General features: G+C 31.8%; 1 protein-coding gene, 2 long non-coding RNA genes and 1 pseudogene across 3 annotated transcripts; 2 read left to right on the forward strand and 2 right to left on the reverse strand.

The window, feature by feature from the left end:
- Positions 1 to 1,903: 1,903 nt before the first annotated feature.
- LOC101262158 (pathogen-related protein-like) lies at positions 1,904 to 3,949 on the forward strand (annotated as a pseudogene).
- An 8,232-nt stretch (positions 3,950 to 12,181) lies between these two features.
- On the reverse strand, positions 12,182 to 17,368 carry LOC104645545 (uncharacterized). Its single transcript, XR_003245180.2, has 3 exons — positions 17,159 to 17,368; positions 13,323 to 13,385; positions 12,182 to 12,575 (listed from the first exon to the last, which is right to left on the reverse strand). It is a non-coding gene; the product is annotated as an uncharacterized lncRNA (long non-coding RNA).
- Positions 14,625 to 16,869, forward strand: LOC101249032 (pathogen-related protein). The gene is made up of 4 exons (XM_004231540.5): positions 14,625 to 15,055; positions 15,534 to 15,666; positions 15,761 to 16,059; positions 16,526 to 16,869. The coding sequence occupies exons 1-4, from the start codon at positions 14,897 to 14,899 to the stop codon at positions 16,685 to 16,687; spliced, it is 753 nt and encodes a 250-aa protein (XP_004231588.2). The 5' UTR covers positions 14,625 to 14,896; the 3' UTR covers positions 16,688 to 16,869.
- Positions 17,369 to 17,469: 101 nt separating the features above from the next.
- LOC138337043 (uncharacterized) lies at positions 17,470 to 21,129 on the reverse strand. Its single transcript, XR_003245182.2, has 2 exons — positions 20,854 to 21,129; positions 17,470 to 17,723 (listed from the first exon to the last, which is right to left on the reverse strand). It is a non-coding gene; the product is annotated as an uncharacterized lncRNA (long non-coding RNA).
- Between the last annotated feature and the right edge of the window lie 36 nt (positions 21,130 to 21,165).

The following is a 21,165-nucleotide window of genomic DNA, read 5'->3' on the forward strand; positions in this document are numbered from 1 at the left end:
ATCATGCTCGGTGTGAAGAGATTGTTTGTATAATATGATGATTTTATAAAAGAATAGGGATGATGCACAAGTACCCCTTCAACCTATGCCCGAATATCAGAGTTAGAACCATATAATTTGACGCAAGAGGTTGATGAGTTGATATACCCCATTTTTATATGCTTGTAGTAATGCTTGAGACTAAAATTTAAAATGAAAAAAAAAGAATTTGTAACTCACTTTGTTCAATACTTTTCACTATCAATTATTATTTTTAACAAAGAATAAAAGATGTTAAAGTGAGTGAAATAATATATATTTTAAAAAACATTACTTTTTCTCATAAATAATTATTTTTTTATATAAAAATTTTAGCACATAATTTATTCATTCTTGATAAAAATTTGTGGCCCCAAAATTTGGGGGCCTAAGGCAAAAGTCTTGTTCTCAAAGGCATAGAGCCGGCACTGACTAGAACGCCATGAACTCACCTTCGATCTTTGAATGTCCCAACAGTACACGAGATCAACGTGGTTTACTGGTGCTCAAGTCTACATTAAGGAAAACAGATTCAGAGTGTAACATGAGTAGTTCCAAAATAATAGGTATCAAATAGGGCATCAAAGGCCAACCACGCTTGGAAATTAAATATACAATGAAAAGAGGGATGTAAAATGGCATCAAGGAGGCAGGAGAATAGAATAATAGTGATAAGTCTAACCATGCGCCTCAATAATCTAGCAAGAAGCGGGACAATAAAGTATATCAACTAACTATAACTTAACTAGATCCGCATAAGCCTAGCAGGTATACTCGTACGAACTTGAATGAAAATAGCCCAAACGGGCCTCCATAAGCTTGATTAGTACATAGAAGATCTAAATGTAATTCTAAGATTAGATCTATTCTAGAATTGGAAAGTCTAAAACTCAAACTCAAATTCCAGCTAAGAAGCCCAAAACACCTAATAAAAACATGTTGCAGGGATTGAAACTCGACTAACAATCTAAAAGCTTACTACGGTCAACATAACTCTTATGCCTGCTTTGTGTGGATCTAAGCATATCGTGGATCACATGAACTATATCCAAAGCCTCTTGAAGCAAATCAGTACCACGTGGACTAGGCTCCGAAGCCTTCAATGGGAGAGCGACAATGCCTACCATATAAGGTCTTAAATGGAACAATCTAAATACTCGAATGGTAAATGTTGTTATACACAAACTCCGCAAAGGTTAATTAGAACTAGTCCCACTGACCTCTTGAATCCAGCACACATGCCCGAAACGTATCTTTCAAACTTGATTTGTATGCTTCAATTGCCAGTCAGTCCGAGATGAAAAATTGTGCTAAGGTCGAGTCAGGTACCAATTCCTCCTAAGGATTTCTCTAGAAGCTAGAAGTGAAATGGGAATCTGTATCATAGATAATAGACACATGCATCCCATGGTGACGAACTACCTCCTGAATATACACTAAGCTAACCTCTCAACACTTGAAGAAGACTGAATGATAATGAAATGTTTTGAATTAGTCAACCGATACACTATTACCCAAATACTATCAGCACCTCTGGAAGTCTGAGACAATCCCATAACAAAATCCTCAGTGATGCGTTACTATTAGAACTTTGAAATGGGTAATCTCTTAAATTCACCACCAAACCTCAAATGGTCGACATTCGCCTGTTGTCAACACAAGCAATAGAACACATAATCCACAATATCTCTACAGATACCACTCCAAAAGTCAATATAATTAGATTATTGACATTATATTTCCTGCCATATCAGCTAGTATAATTGTCCATCTGTTTAGCTTACATGTCCATGTTTGACTTGACACATCTCTTAAGAAATACTAAACTATAAAATAATATTAACATATCATCCCTATAAATTATAAGTCATCTAAATATTTATTTACCATGTGCATTTCTAGTTCATGTAATTATCAGTATATAATTTCATCTATAAAAAGGCATAACCACACAAAGTGAAATTTACCAAATCAATAAACTTAAAGAGAGAGAGTATTAAAAACTTGAAGTAGTTGAAAAATAGGCGGTTCCTCCATGAAGATCATGTTGCTGCTGCAGAAACTATGGAGCGGAGACATGGTAGCCCTCCAATTTATGACAGTGTTAATAATGTCTTTGAACAAGGAAGAACCAAGGTTTGTTAACTATTCTTTCCCTCTCTTAAGTTATGTGATATTTTTTCATATGTCATTTAGATATTTTGAGTTGTTAGTTATTGTATTATTTTGTACTCCCCTCCTGCCCATTTACTTACTTTGTGAAATAATTCTTACTTGTTGATATCAATTTGTTATTATTTTCGTTCATCATCACTTTATAATCTCTCTCTAACATTTATTGATCAAGGTAAATATGAAAATTAAGAAATGATATATTGATTTTATAAAATGACAAAATTTGGATCTTCTACTTTTAATAAGCACAGGAACTAAAATGGAATACTATTTTTTATGTGGTTTTTAAATATATAAATTTTATATTAAATGATTTAGAATTTTTATGTTGGAATTCAGCTTTTAACATGTGATCAATGTCCATGATTGAAGTAGTGATTTTATCATCATTTTCTTGTCAATATGATTTGTTCTGTTAGGTTTTGATGGTTAAATCAGGTATGGCCAAAAGGATCTCTTGAAGAAACAATACAAAATTCTATAAAGACGTGGGAAATGGAGATTAAATACAAGACTGGCGTAAATGACATTAGGACCATTAATCTTGAAAAATTCAAGCTCTTTGTTAATGGTAAGTCTTACAAAAATCAATTCTCAATTCTTTTGAATTATTCTTCTTAAATATAAAATACAAAAAGTATCATTTATTTTGAACGGCTGAACAGGAAGAGAAGGACTGTCAGCAGAAGAGACACTAAAAGTTGATGTTACAACGCGCTATTGAAGAATTCAATGCCGAATGAATTCAAATACCACAAAGAAGACGAAGAGACCTTTTAATCGTCTCACAATGCTTTTCGGTCAACTTTTCCAAGAGGATTCGCGTGGGAAGTGATCAACGTGTATACTGGCCCTCCCGTTGTGACATACAAATTCAGGCATTGGGGTTTCTTTGAAGGACCATTGAAAGGACATGCACCTACTGGTGAGATGATACAGTTCTACGGCATTGGCATTATGAAGGTCTATCTCCCTCTCTCTTATATATACACATATATCGTTTTCATTTATGTGACATTTTGTTAAGGTTCAAAATTTAACTAAAACAAGACTTTAAAATTTATGATTCAATACAAAACTTAGATATATTAGGGCTGCAAATTATGTAATTACAGGTAAAATGGCAATCTCAAACTTTAGATTAAAATTTGCACATACTAAATAACCTTGAAAATAGTTGATCTTGAACATTTGGCCACACTTGCCTTAGATAAACTTTTACGGTCAAAACTCAAACGTGTTGCCCTTGGAACAAAAATTTTGTCCATGAGTTCAAGACCACATATTTACTAGGTCGTTTATGTAAATGATCACCTCGGCTAGAATCTTATTGAGTCACTTAGAATTAGTCCAATATAAAGAATTAAAGTTCACATACATTAGTATAAAACTTATGAGTTTAACTAACTATTTGTTTTTGTATATTTGCAGGTAGATAAATATCTAAGAATGGAGGAATTAGAGTTATACTATGATCCAACAGAACTTTTTGTTGGACTACTCAAGGGACCAAAAATATCTGAATCTAACATTGAGCAAGGCCAGGATGATAATACCACCACTCAACAGTGCCCATTATTCAACCACAGCTAATTATGATAAATTTCACTTCTTCAATAAAATTTTGGTACTTCCCAAATAGCAATGTTTTAATAAAGTGTATGCAACTCTATTTCCAAATAGTCATGTTATAATAAAGTGTATGCAACTCTATTTCCAAATAATCATGTTTCAATAAATTTTATGCAACTCTTTATATTTTTTCAGTAAAAAAGCTTTCTCTATTTACATTTTTCTTGATATGATGATTGTCTTTCATTTTTCCTGTATACATTAAGATATGCCTACTCTTCTTAAGCCATAAGGATTATTATGAAAAATGAGAAAAGTGAACTTAATGGAATCGATTCGTTTGATTTCAAACTAAATTGGGTTGATGCAAAAATCTTACTTACATCTTTGGTGTTTCTATCAATCAAACAATTATATATACTCAAGCAAAGAGAATACAAAGAAGAAAAAAATAGCCAAATGGACATTTGGAGATGCACACCATTGAATTACCTCCCTCCACCCGCCCCTCCCCCTTAATTCCTTACTCCCCATCCTATCACGATCCAAATGGTTGTGAATGACATAAGCAATTTTCTCAAATGTAAACTTAGTTCCCTCACCACAAAGATAACCCTATCGCTCACATATAAATATTTGTGTATGAGGGACAATAGGAAACACTCTCTCATAATGAAATTCAAACCATGCATACATAACTCATTATTTTGTCCTTATTATTTTGGCACCAACTTTACAAACAATAAGACTAGGATTACTATATATAGGTTTTTCTTAACTCATAACATAGGCTTGAGCCAAAGGTAGGATACATTTGGGGGCAATGACTACGCCCTCCTTGTTACCCTTTTTACCTTGTTTTCCTTTCTTTTGTTAGACAATCTTTTCTCTTCCTTTGAGTCGTTAATTAATAATATTTCGAATGTGACTCCCCTTCCTTTCTCTGTTTTCATTCACTATTCCTTTTTTTCAATTTGAAGGTAAATACATTCAAACTATCTTAATACATCATATCCACATGTGTTGATCATTTCTAACCTATATTTTTCATACTCCATTGTACTTTTCTTATATACTCATGGTAGTCACCCTCAATTTAGGCATTTTCATGAGTGGGTACATGATGTCTAAGGAGGGACAGGGTCTAAGGAAGGTAAACATATGACAACAAACATGCTTTCATTTAGGCTCAAAATTAGGGACAGGGTCTAATTTTGTGAGGCATTTTTACCTATGTAGGAAAAATAGGACAATAAATCTGTGAAATTAGACCCATTGCTTAACATCTGGTGCATGGGCAATTTAATTTTGGGTGCATACTCTGATACCATGTAAAATTAGGTCTTAGGCCTAACTCACACCCTAAAAGCTAGCTCAAAGGGAGGAAGATTGCCCAAACATTATAAGGAGTCCACCCATCTCATTAACCACCGATGTGGAAGTTTTGTTATTCTTTAACAAAATCAGGTGGAAAGCATATGGTGGTAGATAAATTATCTTTTCTCTTAGCTTACTGGTGGTGCGTCAGATCGAGGCATTGTCATGAGTTATTTTGAGTTGCTTTCATAATTTTGTGTTAACAGTTTGCTATGATATTAAAGTTACATAGCTCAAACAATTCGTAAAAATCTAATAACATAGAGAAATGTCAATGTCATTCAAGTTTGTAAAATCCAATTTTTCTTCTGTTAGAAATGGTTTAATATATGAACTCCACTTTAGACGAATTATAAATATGTTTTTGAAATCTAATACGTACATATACTCTATATTTACATATGTTGATACTGAAATCTATTTTTTATTTTATGAATTCAAATGCATTATATTATAGGACAAGTTCTTCCTAGCTAGTTTTTTCGATGTATAAATCTTCTACGTATTATTGTTAGTATCTTTATGTAAGAAATTTATTTTGCAGTGAATTCTGGACTCTTTGGGAACATACCTAAAACTATCATGAAGACTATAAAGTCTAGTTTGTTTCAGTTTAATTATATTTTCGAAGCTAAATTACAACACAAGACCATTGGGCTGTCTAGGTATACTACTTTAATATATTATTAGTGTGATTATCTCAAGCTACTCACTTTTCATGCTAATGTTGTTTCTGAAACTATTAGGTACTTGCTTGCATATAGCTAGAAGGTGTATGTACAAGCTAAAAGAAAGGACTACTTGATGCATTTGTTTGGTCAATGATTTGAGCTCTTCAAGTTGTAGTAGGAGTATAATTTATGTGCTAAAAAACTAAACTTGAACTCTCAATATATGTTGGAGTTTTTCAACTACTATCTTGAAACTTTTGTTTACTTTTATATCGTTGTATTGTATTTCTAAATAAGTTTGAAATGTTTGTTAATTCGTCACTTATACAAATTGCTTGATCATTTTGCATTCGTGTTGGACCTTTGTCCTTTTTGTGGCTTTGACTTTAATTTGTCATCATATCGCATGCCTCTTGTTTAGAATTTTTTGTCATCTTGACTTTGAATTTGTGGTTCATCTAAGTTATGGAAATTGTACACAAACTAGAAGTCATTTTAAACATTGTTCTTGATTTCTTGATGATTATTGGGTTTCAGCCCTATTTATACTAGGCTTTGATCCTTCTCAATATTTGATTATGCTTGATGTAATAACATAACATATATATTGAGCAAAACATGTTAGTATTTGACATTATGTGAAATAGTTACATGAGCTTTCTTGAACTCGAGTCTTTAAAAGTTGAAATTGATACTTTTTCAAAGTCTTGTATGAAGTGATGTATATAGACATCTATATTTTGTAATAATTATGAGAATCGTATGTAATTCCTATATTACATCTATACATATATAAAGTAAATTTGAATCTGGTGACTTATTGGCTGCTTTGAAGTGTGTAACTGGTCGTGCAGTGTATTGAAGTCACGTTTTGGTTATAATATAGTATAATGGATTCAAGTCATGCAACTAGTATACTTCTTTAATATTCAAAAGTTTAAAAATAGTTTAAAACAGTAGGACCCTAATGTTGTGTTGAATAATAAAGAAAAACAATTGGAAGGTGCTTAATTATTTGAGAAAAGACATAAAGTTAAAGTTGCCTCAAATTTTCAAAAAAACATCTTAACTTTGCAATTGTCCTATTACTCCACTAGACAATTTTGAATAGATATTATTATACCATTTTCAATCAACCCCAAATTTTAAGAAGGAAGTGAGTTCACACCCAAATTATTACATGACACGTGTTAATTTAATTAAAAATATTTTTTTTTCATTTTAAATTTTTCCTTTTATCTTTTTCTTTCTTTATTTCTCTCTATCTCTCTCTCTCTCTTACTTTTGAATTTAAATTTTGATATATCTAAATTTCATTTCATCTTCCACCTCCCACTTTCAAGTGATTCATCTCTTCATTTTCTTTTATTTTCTTCTCCTCCCATCCTCCATGTCAAATTGAAACTCACTTCCATTTTTTTCTTCTTCTTCTTCTCCCGTCAAATTCTTCATAAATTCATACTATTATTTAAAGTTTATTGAATTATTGATAACAAAATTAATTATTTTTTAAAAAATTTAAAATTTCGAAGCTATCATCAACTACTCATTTTCATATAAATTTAAAATTGAAATGATAATTTTAAAAGAATCAATTAATTTCTCAAAAATTGAAAGAACTTAATTGAATCGAATAAAAAACTGTATGATACTTCCTAATCATCTTGAAATCTAATCAGTTTATCGAATTATTTGAAATGTAAGAAAATATTTAGATAAAATTTTAAAACTAAAGAGAGAAACTAATAGTAAAAAAAAAAAAGGAAGGTGAAGTTGTGATAACAATGGTGACATTAAAATGAATGGAGATGACAATGAATTTTTTAAAAGAAAGCAGAAAGAAAGAGAAAAATAGTTAAAATAATAAGAAAAATAAGAAAATATATTTTATAATAAAATATTGTAAAAATAAAATTATATTAGTTATTTTAGGCTGTCTACTCTCTTTAAGAGAGTGCACACCACTCTCTATGTCAGATGGACGAAAAATGATATAATTATATCCATTCAAAATTGTTTTGTTGGGTAATAGGACAATTGCAAAGTTAAGTGGTCTTTTAAAAATTCGGGACGACTTTAGTGATGACTTTATATTTTTTCTCTAATTATTTTGATATTCATTTTAATGTGCAATTGAGTCTTCAATAAACTTTTAAGATCTTTAAGAATAGGCCTAATTTCTACCATTAAATTATAAGTGAATATTTTATTTATTTACTTATTTCTAAAATTAGTCTTTTAAACGTTACGAGTAGTAGATTAGTTTTTGTTTTGCACGTGACATACAAGGTCGCTACATATATTGAGATATCAACTGTTGCATTTATATTGTTGGATCATCACCTCCTTCAATATGTCATATTATACAATATATTGGACCATCACCTTCTTCAGCGAGATATTAGATCGGCACCTCGTTCAATGTGACATATTATACAACGTTGAACTGTTACTTCCTTTAACGTAACATATTAGATTATGTTGGATCATCACCTCTTTCGATATGACATATTAATGTTTAATTAATACTTGTCTACTCCTTTCTTTTCTTTGAAATTTTTGGTTTCAAATGCATGAGATAATGACTTTTGTTTTGATTATATAATATTCCTTATGTCCTCAATTATTTGTCCATTTTTTCTTTTGTATTTGTGTCTAATAACTTGTTCATTCTGACAAATTAAAAAAAGATTTTTTTTTACCAATTATACCCTTAATTATTTTTTTTGAAAAATGTAGAACTTCTTGAAAATATTAAATTTTTAATTCATCAACTTCATAATTACAACAGGGGTAAAATGATAAATTCACCATGTCAATAATTATTTTCTTAATAGGTGTGCCAGTTCAAAAGTGGACAAGTTATTAAAGACATATGGAGTAATAATTAAAAACCCTTAGAAAGCGAAATAATTACTTTATTATTAAGGAAAAAGAGACGGATATATCCCCGAACTTTAATAAATGGTAAGTCCATGCCATCCGTTATACTTTGGATCAACATAAGCCCCTACCGTCCAATTAAAGGTAAACATATACCACTCTCACTAATTTTTTACACGTGTCTTAATCCTATTAAACTATCCGTTTAAGCTTTTTTTTAACCCATAAATCCACTATCCGCCCCATAACCGAATACTAACCCAAATAAAGCATGACTTATAATATCCCATTTCTAGGTCCACCTGATGAAGCAGGAGGGTCTCAATAATGAAATCCTCCCAATCAACATCAAATTTCATTTTCCTTTTTCCTTCTTCCAACATTTACGTGTTCGAGGAAACTATACTTTTGCATAATTATATTTTCATAGGCCAAGCAACCAATATCAAAAGAAGGAGGCATAACATAAAATTTCATTTTCCTTTTTCCTTCTTCCAACATTTACGTGTTCGAGGGAATTATACTTTTGCATAATTATATTTTCATAGGCCAAGAAACCACTATCAAAAGAAGGAGGCATAACATCAAATTTCATTTTCCTTTTTCCTTCTTCCAACATTTACGTGTTCGAGGGAACTATACTTTTGCATAATTATATTTTCATAGGCCAAGCAACCACTATCAAAAGAAGGAGGCATAACATCCAATTTCATTTTCCTTTTTCCTTCTTCCAACATTTACGTGTTTGAGGGAACTATACTTTTGTATAATTATATTTTCATAGGCCAAGCAACCACTATCAAAAGAAGGAGTCATAACATCAAATTTCATTTTCCTTTTCCTTCTTCCAACATTTACGTGTTCGAGGGAACTATACATTTGCATAATTATATTTTCATAGGCCAAGCAACCACTATAAAAAGAAGGAGGCATAACATCAAATTTCATTTTCCTTTTTCCTTCTTCCAACATTTACGTGTTCGAGGGAACTATACTTTTGCATAATTATATTTTCATAGGCCAAGCAACCACTATCAAAAGAAGGAGGCATAACATCAAATTTCATTTTCCTTTTTCCTTCTTCGTGTTCGAGGGAGCGATACTTTTGCATAATTATATTTTCATAGGCCAAGCAACTACTATCAAAAGAAGGAGGCATAACATCAAATTTCATTTTCCTTTTTCCTTCTTCCAACATTTACGTGTTCGAGGGAGCTATACTTTTGTATAATTATATTTTCATAGGCCAAGCAACCACTACCAAAAGAAGGAGGCATAACATCAAATTTCATTTTCCTTTTTCCTTCATCCAACATTTACGTGTTCGAGGGAACTATACTTTTGCATAATTATATTTTCATAGGCCAAGCAACCACTATCAAAAGAAGGAGTCATAACATCAATTTTCATTTTTCTTTTTCCTTCTTCCAACATTTACGTGTTCGAGGGAACTATACTTTTGCATAATTATATTTTCATAGGCCAAGCAACCACTATCAAAAGAAGGAGGCATAACATCAAATTTCATTTTCCTTTTTCCTTCTTCCAACATTTACGTGTTCGAGGGAACTATACTTTTGCATAATTATATTTTCATAGGCCAAGCAACCACTATCAAAAGAAGGAGGCATAACATCAAATTTCATTTTCCTTTTTCCTTCTTCCAACATTTACGTGTTCGAGGGCCAAGCAATCACTATCAAAAGAAGGAGGCATAACATCAAATTTCATTTTCCTTTATCCTTCTTCCAACATTTATGTGTTCGAGGGAACTATACTTTTGTATAATTATATTTTCATAGGCCAAGCAATCACTATCAAAAGAAGGAGTATGATAATTGATTTATTCCACTTGATTTATAGGCCAAGGAAACTATACTTTTGTATGATGATTGATTTATTCCACTTGAAATATTATGTGCAAAGAATTCTTAATAATTTTTGACACTTTTTATTATGTACATAGGTAGAGGAAGGAGAAATAAAGGGAGAACAAAATAATAAGTAGTAATATCAATAGAATGAGTTAGGGCGGGGCAGGTGGGTTAATTTTTACCCCGCCATAGATTCAACACACCCTACCAAACCCCAATTAATATTTTTTTGTTTTTCAATACCCACCCCACCCCTCCCTAATTAGCCTTGCCCCACACCACCCCATTTAGCTCCTCTATTTTGTTTTCAAGTTCACAACGGTAATTTAGAAAAATTCAAAATAATCAAAATGTAACCAATGAAGTTTTTATTCTTGTTGGATTAAGAGTATTTCATTATTATTATTATTATTATTATTATTATTATTATTATTATTATAGTATTATAAAAGTTTGTAATACTACACAAAATTACCAAAATTAGTCGTCAACTAATAGTGAAAACATTGTATAAATGGTTCTAATTAGTATTAATATATAAAAATTTCAACCCAAAATTTGGCTTGCTTGGCCCATTTAGAATTTGAGTTGTGATTCTCACGCCCTACCCTATCCTACGAAATAACTGATTTCTCTATAGATTTTGAAAATCTAATTTTAAGTTTCTATTTCAAATCAATGATTGTTTATGATATCAACACATTATTCAAATCGTGATTTTAAATCCCAAAATTGTCCAAAAATTAGATTTGGAATTCCAAATTGGAACTTTGATTTGGTTTAAAATATGAACTTGACCTATCATTTATATTTTAAATAAAAAGAGATTCATAATTTTAAATTTTGTAAAATATAATAATCATTCTCGGTGTGAAGAGATTGTTCGTATAATATGATGATTTTATAAAAGAATAAGGATGATGCACATGTACCCCTTCAACCTATGCCCGAAATCAGAGACACACTAATACTATACTAAGATCCTATTACCCACCGGAACTTATTTTATTAATAATTTTCTATCCCTTTTCAGTCTACGTGGCACTATCTTGTGAGCCCAACATTGGTTGACTTTTTTTTCCAGACTAGTGCCATGTAAGCCGAAAAGGGGTAAAAAATTACTTATCAAATAAGTTCAGGGGGTAATAGGACCTTAGTATATAATAAGTGTGTCTCTGGGATTTCAGACATAGGTTGAGGGGTACTTGTGCATTTTCCCTAAAAGAATAGTTAGTTACTATCTTTTAAAAATGTATTCAATCAATAAATATATGTAAAATTATGTGAATTTGAAAGTTTGTAAGAACATTTGAACATAAATATTTATAAGTACAACATATATGGAGATGTGTAATTTTTTTAATTTAGCGCATTAGTATTCTTTGTACCTTATTTGTGAACGACAATTTGTGCATTGGTTAGATAGTACAAGAATTATTGGGATATTTTGAAAGTTTTCAAAATATTATGGGCTTTTCCTTGTAAATAAGAAAAAAAAATATAATTAATGAATTATATATTGCATTCTAAAACGAAATTTCAACATCAAATCAACATTATTTCAAATTATGATTTGAAATCATGTCAAAATGGGCCCTTAGTTTGATCGGACATGAAATTTCAAATATAATAGATTATTTAAACCTTATAGTTGTTAATTAAAGACATGTGTAATATACCAAAATATCCTTTGATCTTGTGGTTTAAAATATGTCATTATGACTTTAAAGAAAAAGATATATGGATCGGTTAGCTAGTTAGCTTTTATTTGAAGAAGAATTTTATCTGATAATATTTTGTTGAGTTATGAATTGGTACGGATAAATATAACCAAGATGGATAATAAAACTGGATCTTCAAAAAATTTAGTTGAAGGAGACTTCACACAATCGGTGCTATAGGAACATGCTTTGTCTCACAATCGAAAAATTCAAGTCATAATGACACCTAACGATACCCACTGGTAGGTAAGCAAACCCAAGGCTGGAACGGAAAGAAACATGACCTGGTGGACGATGGTACAAAGCTAATAAAATGAGTACAAACTCCATAAATAAGCAAAATAAGTAAATACTTGTGTTGAATACAAAATAATAGCCAAAAACTATATACAAATAAAGATGAGTCAAACTAGAACTAGGGGCGGCTCGACGTGATTGAGGGCCTAAAGCGAAATTTCAATTCGAGGCCTAAAATATTAACAAACTTCATATACGTATTTATTCAAAATTTATTTTTCTTACATTATTTGATAAAAGTTTTTAGTATTTTAATATTATTAGTTTTAGGTAAGATTTTATCAACTCTAAATTGAAATACATCCTTTCAATGATACAATTATTATACGAATTGTTAATATAATTCTATAAGTAATAAGTTGACAAATATTAAATAAAGATAAGAGTTAGAACCATATAATTTGATACAAGAGGTTGATGACTTGATATACCCATTTTAATATGCTTGTAGTAATGCTTGAAACTAAATTTTAAAAAGAAAAAAAAGAATTTGTAACTCACTTTGTTCAATACTTTTCACTATTAATTCTTTTTAACAAAGAATAAAAGATGTTAAAGTGAGTGAAATAATATATATTTTTAAAAACATTACTTTTTATAATAAATAATTATTTTTTTATATAAAAATTTTAACACATAATTTATTCATTCTTGATAAAAATTTGGGGGCCTAAGGCAAAAGTCTTATTCTCAAAGGCATAGAGCCGGCACTGACTAGAACGCCATGAACTCACCTTCGATCTTTAAATGTCCCGACAGTTGTACACGAGATCAACGTGGTTGACTGGTGCTCGGGTCTGCATTAAGAAAAACAAATTCAGAGTGTAACATGAGTAGTTCCAAAATAATAGGTATCCAATAGGGATATCAAAGGCCAACCACGCTTGGAAACTAAATATACAATGAAAAGAGGGACGTAAAGTGGCATCAAAGAGGCAGGAGAATAGAACAATAGTGATAAGTCTAACCATGCACCACAATAATCTAGCAAGAAGCGGGACAATAAAGTATATCAACAAACTATAACTTAACTAGATCCGCATAAGCCTAGCAGGTATACTCATACGAACTTGAATGAAAATAACCCAAACGGGCCTCCATAAGCTCGATTAGTACATAGAAGATATACATGTAATTCTAAGATTAGATCTATTCTAGAATTGGAAAGTCCAAAACTCAGACTCAAATTTCAGCTAAGGAGCCCAAAGGACCTAATAGAAACATGTTGCAGGGATTGAAACTCGACTAATAATCTAAAAGGCTTACTACGGTCAACATAACTCTTATGCCTGCTTTGTGTGGATCTAAGCATATCGTGAATCATACAAACTATATCCAAAGCCTCTTGAAGCAAATCAGTACCACGTGACCTAGGCTCTGAATCCTCCAATGGGAGAGCGACAATGCCTACCATATAAGGTCTTAAATGGAACAATCTAAATACTCGAATGGTAAATGTTGTTATACACAAACTCCGCAAAGGTTATTTAGAACTAGTCCACTGACCTCTTGAATCCAGCACACATGACCGAAACATATCTTTCAAACTTGAATAGTATGCTTCAATTGCCAGTCAGTCCGAAGATGAAAAATTGTGCTAAGGTCGTGTTAGGTACCAACTCCTCCTAAGGGTTTCTCTAGAAGCTAGAAGTGAAATGGGAATCCGTATCATAGATAATAGACACATGCATCCCATGGTGACAAACTACCTCCTGAATATACACTAAGCTAACCTCTCAACACTTAAAGAAGACTGAATGATAATGAAATGTGCTAAACTAGTCAACTGATCCACGATTACCCAAATACTATCAACAACTCTGGAAGTCTGAGACAATCCCATAACAAAATCCACAGTGATGCGTTACTATTAGAACTTTGAAATGGGTAATCTCTTAAACTCACCACCAAACCTCAAATGGTCGAGCTTCGCCTGTTGTCAATACAAGCAACAGAACACATAATCCACAGTATCTCTACAGATGCCACTCCGAAAGTCAATATAATTAGATTATTGACATTATATTTCCTGCCATATGTACTAGTATAATTGTCCATCTGTTTAGCTTACATGTCCAGGTTTGACTTGATACATCTCTTAAGAAATAATAAACAATAAAATAAATTTAACATACCATCCCTATAAATTACAAGTCATCGAAATAATTATTTACCATGTGCATTTTTAGTTCATGTAATTATCAATACAATTTCATCTATAAAAAAGCATAACCACACAAAGTGAAATTCACCAAAATCAATAAACTTAGAGAGAGAGAGAGTATTAAAAACTTGAAGTAGTTGAAAAATGGCTGGTGAGAAGGAAACAACTAAAGTGGCAATTGATAAGTATAGGCGGTTCCTCCATGAAGATCATGTTGCAGCTGCAGAAACTATAGAGTGGAAACATGGTAGCCCTCCAATTTATGACAGTGTTAATAATGTCTTTGAACAAGGAAGAACCAAGGTTTGTTAACTATTCCTTCCCTCTCTTAAGTTATGTGATATTTTTTCATATGTCATTAAAATATTTTGAGTTGTTAGTTATTGTATTATTTTGTACTCTCCTCCTGCCCATTTACTTACTTTGTGAAATAATCCTTACTTGTTGATTTCAATTTTTTATTATTTTCTTTCATCATCACTTTATAATCTCTCCCTAACATTTATTGATTAAGGTAAATATGAAAATTAAGAAATAATATATTGATTTTATAAAATGACAAAATTTGGATCTTCTACTTTTAATAAGCACAGGAACTAAAATGGAATACTATTTTTTACGTGGTTTTTAAATATATAAATTTTATATTAAATGATTTAAAAAATTTATGTTGGAATTCAGCTTTTAACATGTGATCAATGTCCATGATTGAAGTAGTGATTTTATCATCATTTTTCTTGTCAATATGATTTGTTCTGTTTGGTTTTGATGGTTAAATCAGGTATGGCCAAAAGGATCTCTTGAAGAAACAACACAAAATTCTATAAAGACGTGGGAAATGGAGATTAAATACAAGACTTGCGTAAACGACATTAGGACCATTAATCTTGAAAAATTTAAGCTCTTTGTTAATGGTAAGTCTTACAAAAATCAATTCTCAATTCTTTTGAATTATTCTTCTTAAATATAAAATACAAAAAGTATCATTTATTTTGAACGGCTGAACAGGAAGAGAAGGACTGTCAGCAGAAGAGACACTAAAAGTTGGATGTTACAATGCGCTATTGAAGAATTCAATGCCGAATGAATTCAAATACCACAAAGAAGACGAAGAGACCTTTGAATCGTCTCACAATGCTTTTCGGTCAGCTTTTCCAAGAGGATTCGCGTGGGAAGTGATCAACGTGTATACTGGCCCTCCCGTTGTGACATACAAATTCAGGCATTGGGGTTTCTTTGAAGGACCATTTAAAGGACATGCACCTACTGGTGAGATGATACAGTTCTACGGCATTGGCATTATGAAGGTCTATCTCCCTCTCTCTTATATATACACATATATCGTTTTCATTTATGTGACATTTTGTTAAGGCACAAAATTTAACTAAAACAAGACTTTAAAATTTATGATTCAATACAAAACTTAGATATATTAGGGCTGCAAATTATGTAATTACAGGTAAAATGGCAATCTCAAACTTTAGATTAAAATTTGCACACACAAAATAACCTTGAAAATAGTTGATCTTGAACATTTGGACACTTTCCTTAGATAAACTTTTACGGTCAAAACTCAAACGTGTTGCCCTTGGAACAAAAATTTTGTCCATGAGTTCAAGACCACATATTTACTAGGTCGTTCATGTAAATGATCACCTCGGCTAGAATCTTATTGAGTCACTTAGAATTAGTCCAATATAAAGAATTAAAGTTCACATACATTAGTATAAAACTTGTGAGTTTAACTAACTAGTTGTTTTTGTATATTTGCAGGTAGATAAATATCTAAGAATGGAGGAATTAGAGTTATACTATGATCCAGCAGAACTTTTTGGTGGACTACTCAAGGGACCAAAAATATCTGAATCAAACATTGAGCAAGGTCAGGATGATAATACCACCACTCAACAGTGCTCATTATTCAACCACAGCTAATTATGTCAAATTTCACTTCTTCAATAAAATTTTGGTACTTCACAAATAATATTGTTTTAATAAAGTGTATGCAACTCTATTTCCAAATAGTCATGTTATAATAAAGTGTATGCAACTCTATTTCCAAATAATCATGTTTCAATAAATTTTATGCAACTCTTTATATTTTTTCAGTCATCAAATTTTCTCTATCTACATTTTTCTTGATATGATGATTGTCTTTCATTTTTCCTGTATACATTAAGATATGCCTACTCTTCTTAAGCCATAAGGATTATTATGAAAAATGAGAAAAGTGAACTTAATTGAATCGATTCGTTTGATTTCAAAATAAATTGGGTTGATGCAAAAATCTTACTTACATCTTTGGTGTTTCTATCAATCAAACAATTATATATACTCAAGAAAAGAGAATACAAAGAAGAAAAAAATAGCCAAATGGATATTTGGAGATGCACACCATTGAATTACCTTTTCCCCCTTAATTCCTTACTCCCCATCCTATCACGACCCAAATGGTTGTGAATGACATATGCAATTCTCTCAAATGCAAAATTAGTTCCCTCACCACAAAGATAACCCTATCTCTCATATATAAATTGTCACGACTGGAATCTAGACTCCAGACGAGACCAGCGTCGTTGATCTCTCAGAGGTCGCAAATAAGCCTACTTACGTCATTCTTACTTTACATAGGTTAATTTTAGTGGAAAATTTGAAATTTTTGATTCTTTAATTATACTTGCTAATCGTTCATCATAAACCATCTAACATTTAAGACATAAGTAACTGAAAAAAATAATTCATTAAGTATTAATTTTATATCGGCCAAAATAGCACTAATACAAAGTCTGAACCAAAACAGGAAAGAAACGCTAGTGGAACATGATCCACTAGCTCAACTCTAAAACTACGCTAGAATGTAACACAGTAGCATCCTCGAAAGCATGAGAACCTACCAAACTCCGGAGGAATGCTGACGTCCGAATAGCTACAAAAATGAACCTGTAGCTCGACCGTCCACATGTGCCTACACCTAAAAGTAGATGTTTGTATGGAATTAGTACACACTTGTACTAAGTATGGGTATATGCAATCACACACTAGGGACATGCATGAGAAAGAATAGTTTTTTCCTAACAACATGATTTTTGGAAGTCAGGTCAATGGACTTGCCAAATTGAGATTGGGAAAGTTATGCCATGAGAGTGACATGCATCATTATAATTATCAAATTGCACACAACACATAACATCTGCATATAGCACATAACATATGACACATAACTTCTTTCATATTATTCATTCATATGCCATGAGACCTTGTTATCATGGACTTGACCTTAAGACTTTCCAAAATGAGGGCTCAACAGATGGGACCTCAACTAGGGAGCCTTCTTTAGCAAACACAGAGTTTTCTTCATTCACTCATACGTACCTCATTTCAGTTCATTCATAGGCCAGTGTGAACACCAGTTATACCTAGAATGTAGTTTAAGACTTTCATCGGGTTTGTTGTGCAATGATCGGGAATAACCTAATGTCATTACCTGAATCTAGCTCACCTCTTGATTATCCTATTGTAACACCTTCGGTATCATTCATTTCTTTATGTGATTCATTTGAGACTGGCCTCATTCATTCATTGGAAACTTTAACTTTAACCGTCATAGATCATGTGAGCATCATGTAATTCAGTGTCTCCCCCACACCGAAAAGAGGTGGAATCACCGGCCAAAGTGACTCAATAACATGCTAGCGTATATGGGAATTTAACCCCGCCAGATCCCTATAGTGGCAGTATAGGTTCAAAGACTAGGAGATGTATGGAGACACATACCCGGCAAGCCGGACAGTCTCATCTCATGAGAGTTACGTGAACCTTCGCCCTTCCCGAAAGAAAGCATCACTGCTCATAGCTAGCCTATCAGTGCTCAGTATAAAGTTACATTACATTCAACTCATACATCATGGAAGTTGGCTTCTAGTATGAGGACATCATAGCTCAATAGATGATTTCTCATCTCATCATTAGTACTAAATATTTTAAACTCAATATTTTCATTAGAGTGTTCATAGAGATTGGTCTCTTCATTATCAATACTCTCATTGGTGAGTACGTATTGGTAACATTTACTTAGGCTCATTTGAGATTGCTCTCATCATATACTAGCCTCATCATGATTGTCACCACATTATTCATTATTAGCACCTTTATTTTTCATAGTTACTCACCTCTTATTTCGTGAATGTTCATTTCTTCATTTTATTAAGTATATCTTAGGTTCACTTATTTTTGAACGTATGTTAGACTTATGTGTCTATACATACAAGCCATGTGGCTTCATTTATAGTTCGTTAAGTGATTCTTACTTTCCTAATATTATGCATTACAAGACTTATGTATCTTGTATATATGACAAGATCTTAATTTTTTATCTAAGTAGATGGCATTATTCTTGAATATTTTACTCACGTATGACTTATGTATCAATACAGAGGTTTGGACACGGGAACCCAAATCTTGAATCACTTGAATATCATTTATATTTTTCATTGATTTTATTTCTAATATTCATAACATTAGAACTCTAAATTAAATCTCAACATTTTCATGAAATAGTTATTTTTTATTTTAATTAGAATTCTAACTTAAATCTCAACATTTACATGAAATAATTAATTTTCTATTTTAATTAGAATTCTAAATTAAATCTCAACATTTTCATGAAATAATTAATTTTCTATTTTAATTAGAATTCTAACTGAAATCTCAACATTTACATGAAATAATTAATTTTCTATTTTAATTAGAATTCTAAATTAAATCTCAACATTTACATGAAGTAATTAATTTCTATTTTAATTAGAATTCTAAATTAGATCTCAACATTTACATGAAAGGATTAATTTTCTATTTTTAATTAGAATTCTAAATTAAATCTCAATATTTACATGAAAGAATTAGTTTTCTATTTTTAATTAGAATTTTAAATTAAATCTCAATATTTACATGAACGGATAAATTTATTTTATTTTAATTTTACTACTAATTAACCGAAAGGTTGGGGGGTTCGAGCCCCAACAACCCCTTTGATTTTTAGAATTAAATTTGCTACAATAGGGAGGTTGTGGGTTCAAACCCCCACAACCCCCTTATTTTCCTTTCTTTTTTCGCTGAGTAGGAGGCTGTGAGGTGATGGGTTCGAACCCCCACAGCCCCTCCATCTTTAATTTTTTTTTAATTTTTTTTATAGAGGCAAGTGGCAATGAGGTTGTGGGATCGAATCCATCCCCACAACCTCGCTTTATTTTCTTGTTATTTCGCCTCACAGTTCGGCGCTGAGGTCGTGGGTTCGATCCCCACACCTCGCATCTTTTTTTTTATTCGCGATTGGGAGGTCGTGGGTTCGATTCCCACGCCTCTCATTTACTCGTTTGTTTAATTTTTCCTTTTCCTCCCCCAAGTCGCGTGTTCAACTCCCCTAGCCCCCATTCCCTTTCATTTTATTTTTTTTTTAATTTCGTTGGCCCCCAACCCCAGTTCAAATCCCCTTAACGCGATTTTTTTTTCCTTTTTAAAGCGTGCGTTGGTGAGGTCCTAGGTTCGATCCCTGCAGACCTCACCTTTTTTTAAAAAAAATTTTTGACACGCAAAATTTCCAGAATTCACCTGTAGCGAATTTCCAGATTCTGAAACTTTGTTACACATTTTTATGTAGCATTTTACGGGATATTTGAGCATCTCTTTCTTGGTCGTTCATTAGGATTCATTAGACAAGTTAAAGGTATGATTTGGTCATTTCTTTAACTGGAATTTCTAGCATTTCAACCATGTGAACATCACGATATTAAGAGCCTCTAATTGCACATAAAACACGAGTAATCTCTAATCTATTAACATGCTAAAGAAAGACCCAAAATCATGGTCAAAATCTTGCACAAATACATACGTATTTACATTCATATTTCCGAAAGACACAAAATATAAACACATAATCATGAACACATACTCGAAACAAGATCGTCACCAAACATATCAACCTAAAATCGTTGGGAGCTAGTGACAGGGAACATGCAAAAGGGAAAACAATCCTAGTTTCGGATGAACTACGTGAACCCTAAGGGATCTCTTGGGAAAGGGACCAAGAGGAAAGGAACCCATACCTTTATTGATGTTCAAACGAAGAATTTGATGCCCAAAACTCTCTCCAAAAATCAGTCCAAATTACCTCAACGTCCACACCACTCAACGAACTTCTCTTTGCCTTAACGTTTTTGGTTGCTTTTTTTTGTTTTTTTAAAAAATTTCATGTGAGTTCTTCAAGTGTAAAGAATTCTTGATGTATTCTCTGGTTCTTAAAATTATTTTTGGCAGAAACCAACGTGAGAGATATATATGGAGAACGTGAGAGAGAGAGAGTTACTAGGATTAGGAGACTAAATTCAAGACTAGTCAAATAGGATTTAAATTAGATT

The sequence above is a fragment of the Solanum lycopersicum genome, chromosome 2 (genome assembly GCF_036512215.1).
Source record: "Solanum lycopersicum chromosome 2, SLM_r2.1".
Taxonomy (NCBI): Eukaryota; Viridiplantae; Streptophyta; class Magnoliopsida; order Solanales; family Solanaceae; genus Solanum; species Solanum lycopersicum.

What these genes read in the sequence shown, in the direction of transcription:
- LOC101249032 (XM_004231540.5), top strand. Translation starts at nt 14,897, where the DNA reads ATGGCTGGTGAGAAGGAAACAACTAAAGTGGCAATTGATAAGTATAGG. An exon ending in TTGAACAAGGAAGAACCAAG is followed by an intron (nt 15,056 to 15,533) that starts GTTTGTTAACTA and finishes TGGTTAAATCAG; the next exon opens with GTATGGCCAAAAGGATCTCT. An exon ending in ATTTAAGCTCTTTGTTAATG is followed by an intron (nt 15,667 to 15,760) that starts GTAAGTCTTACA and finishes ACGGCTGAACAG; the next exon opens with GAAGAGAAGGACTGTCAGCA.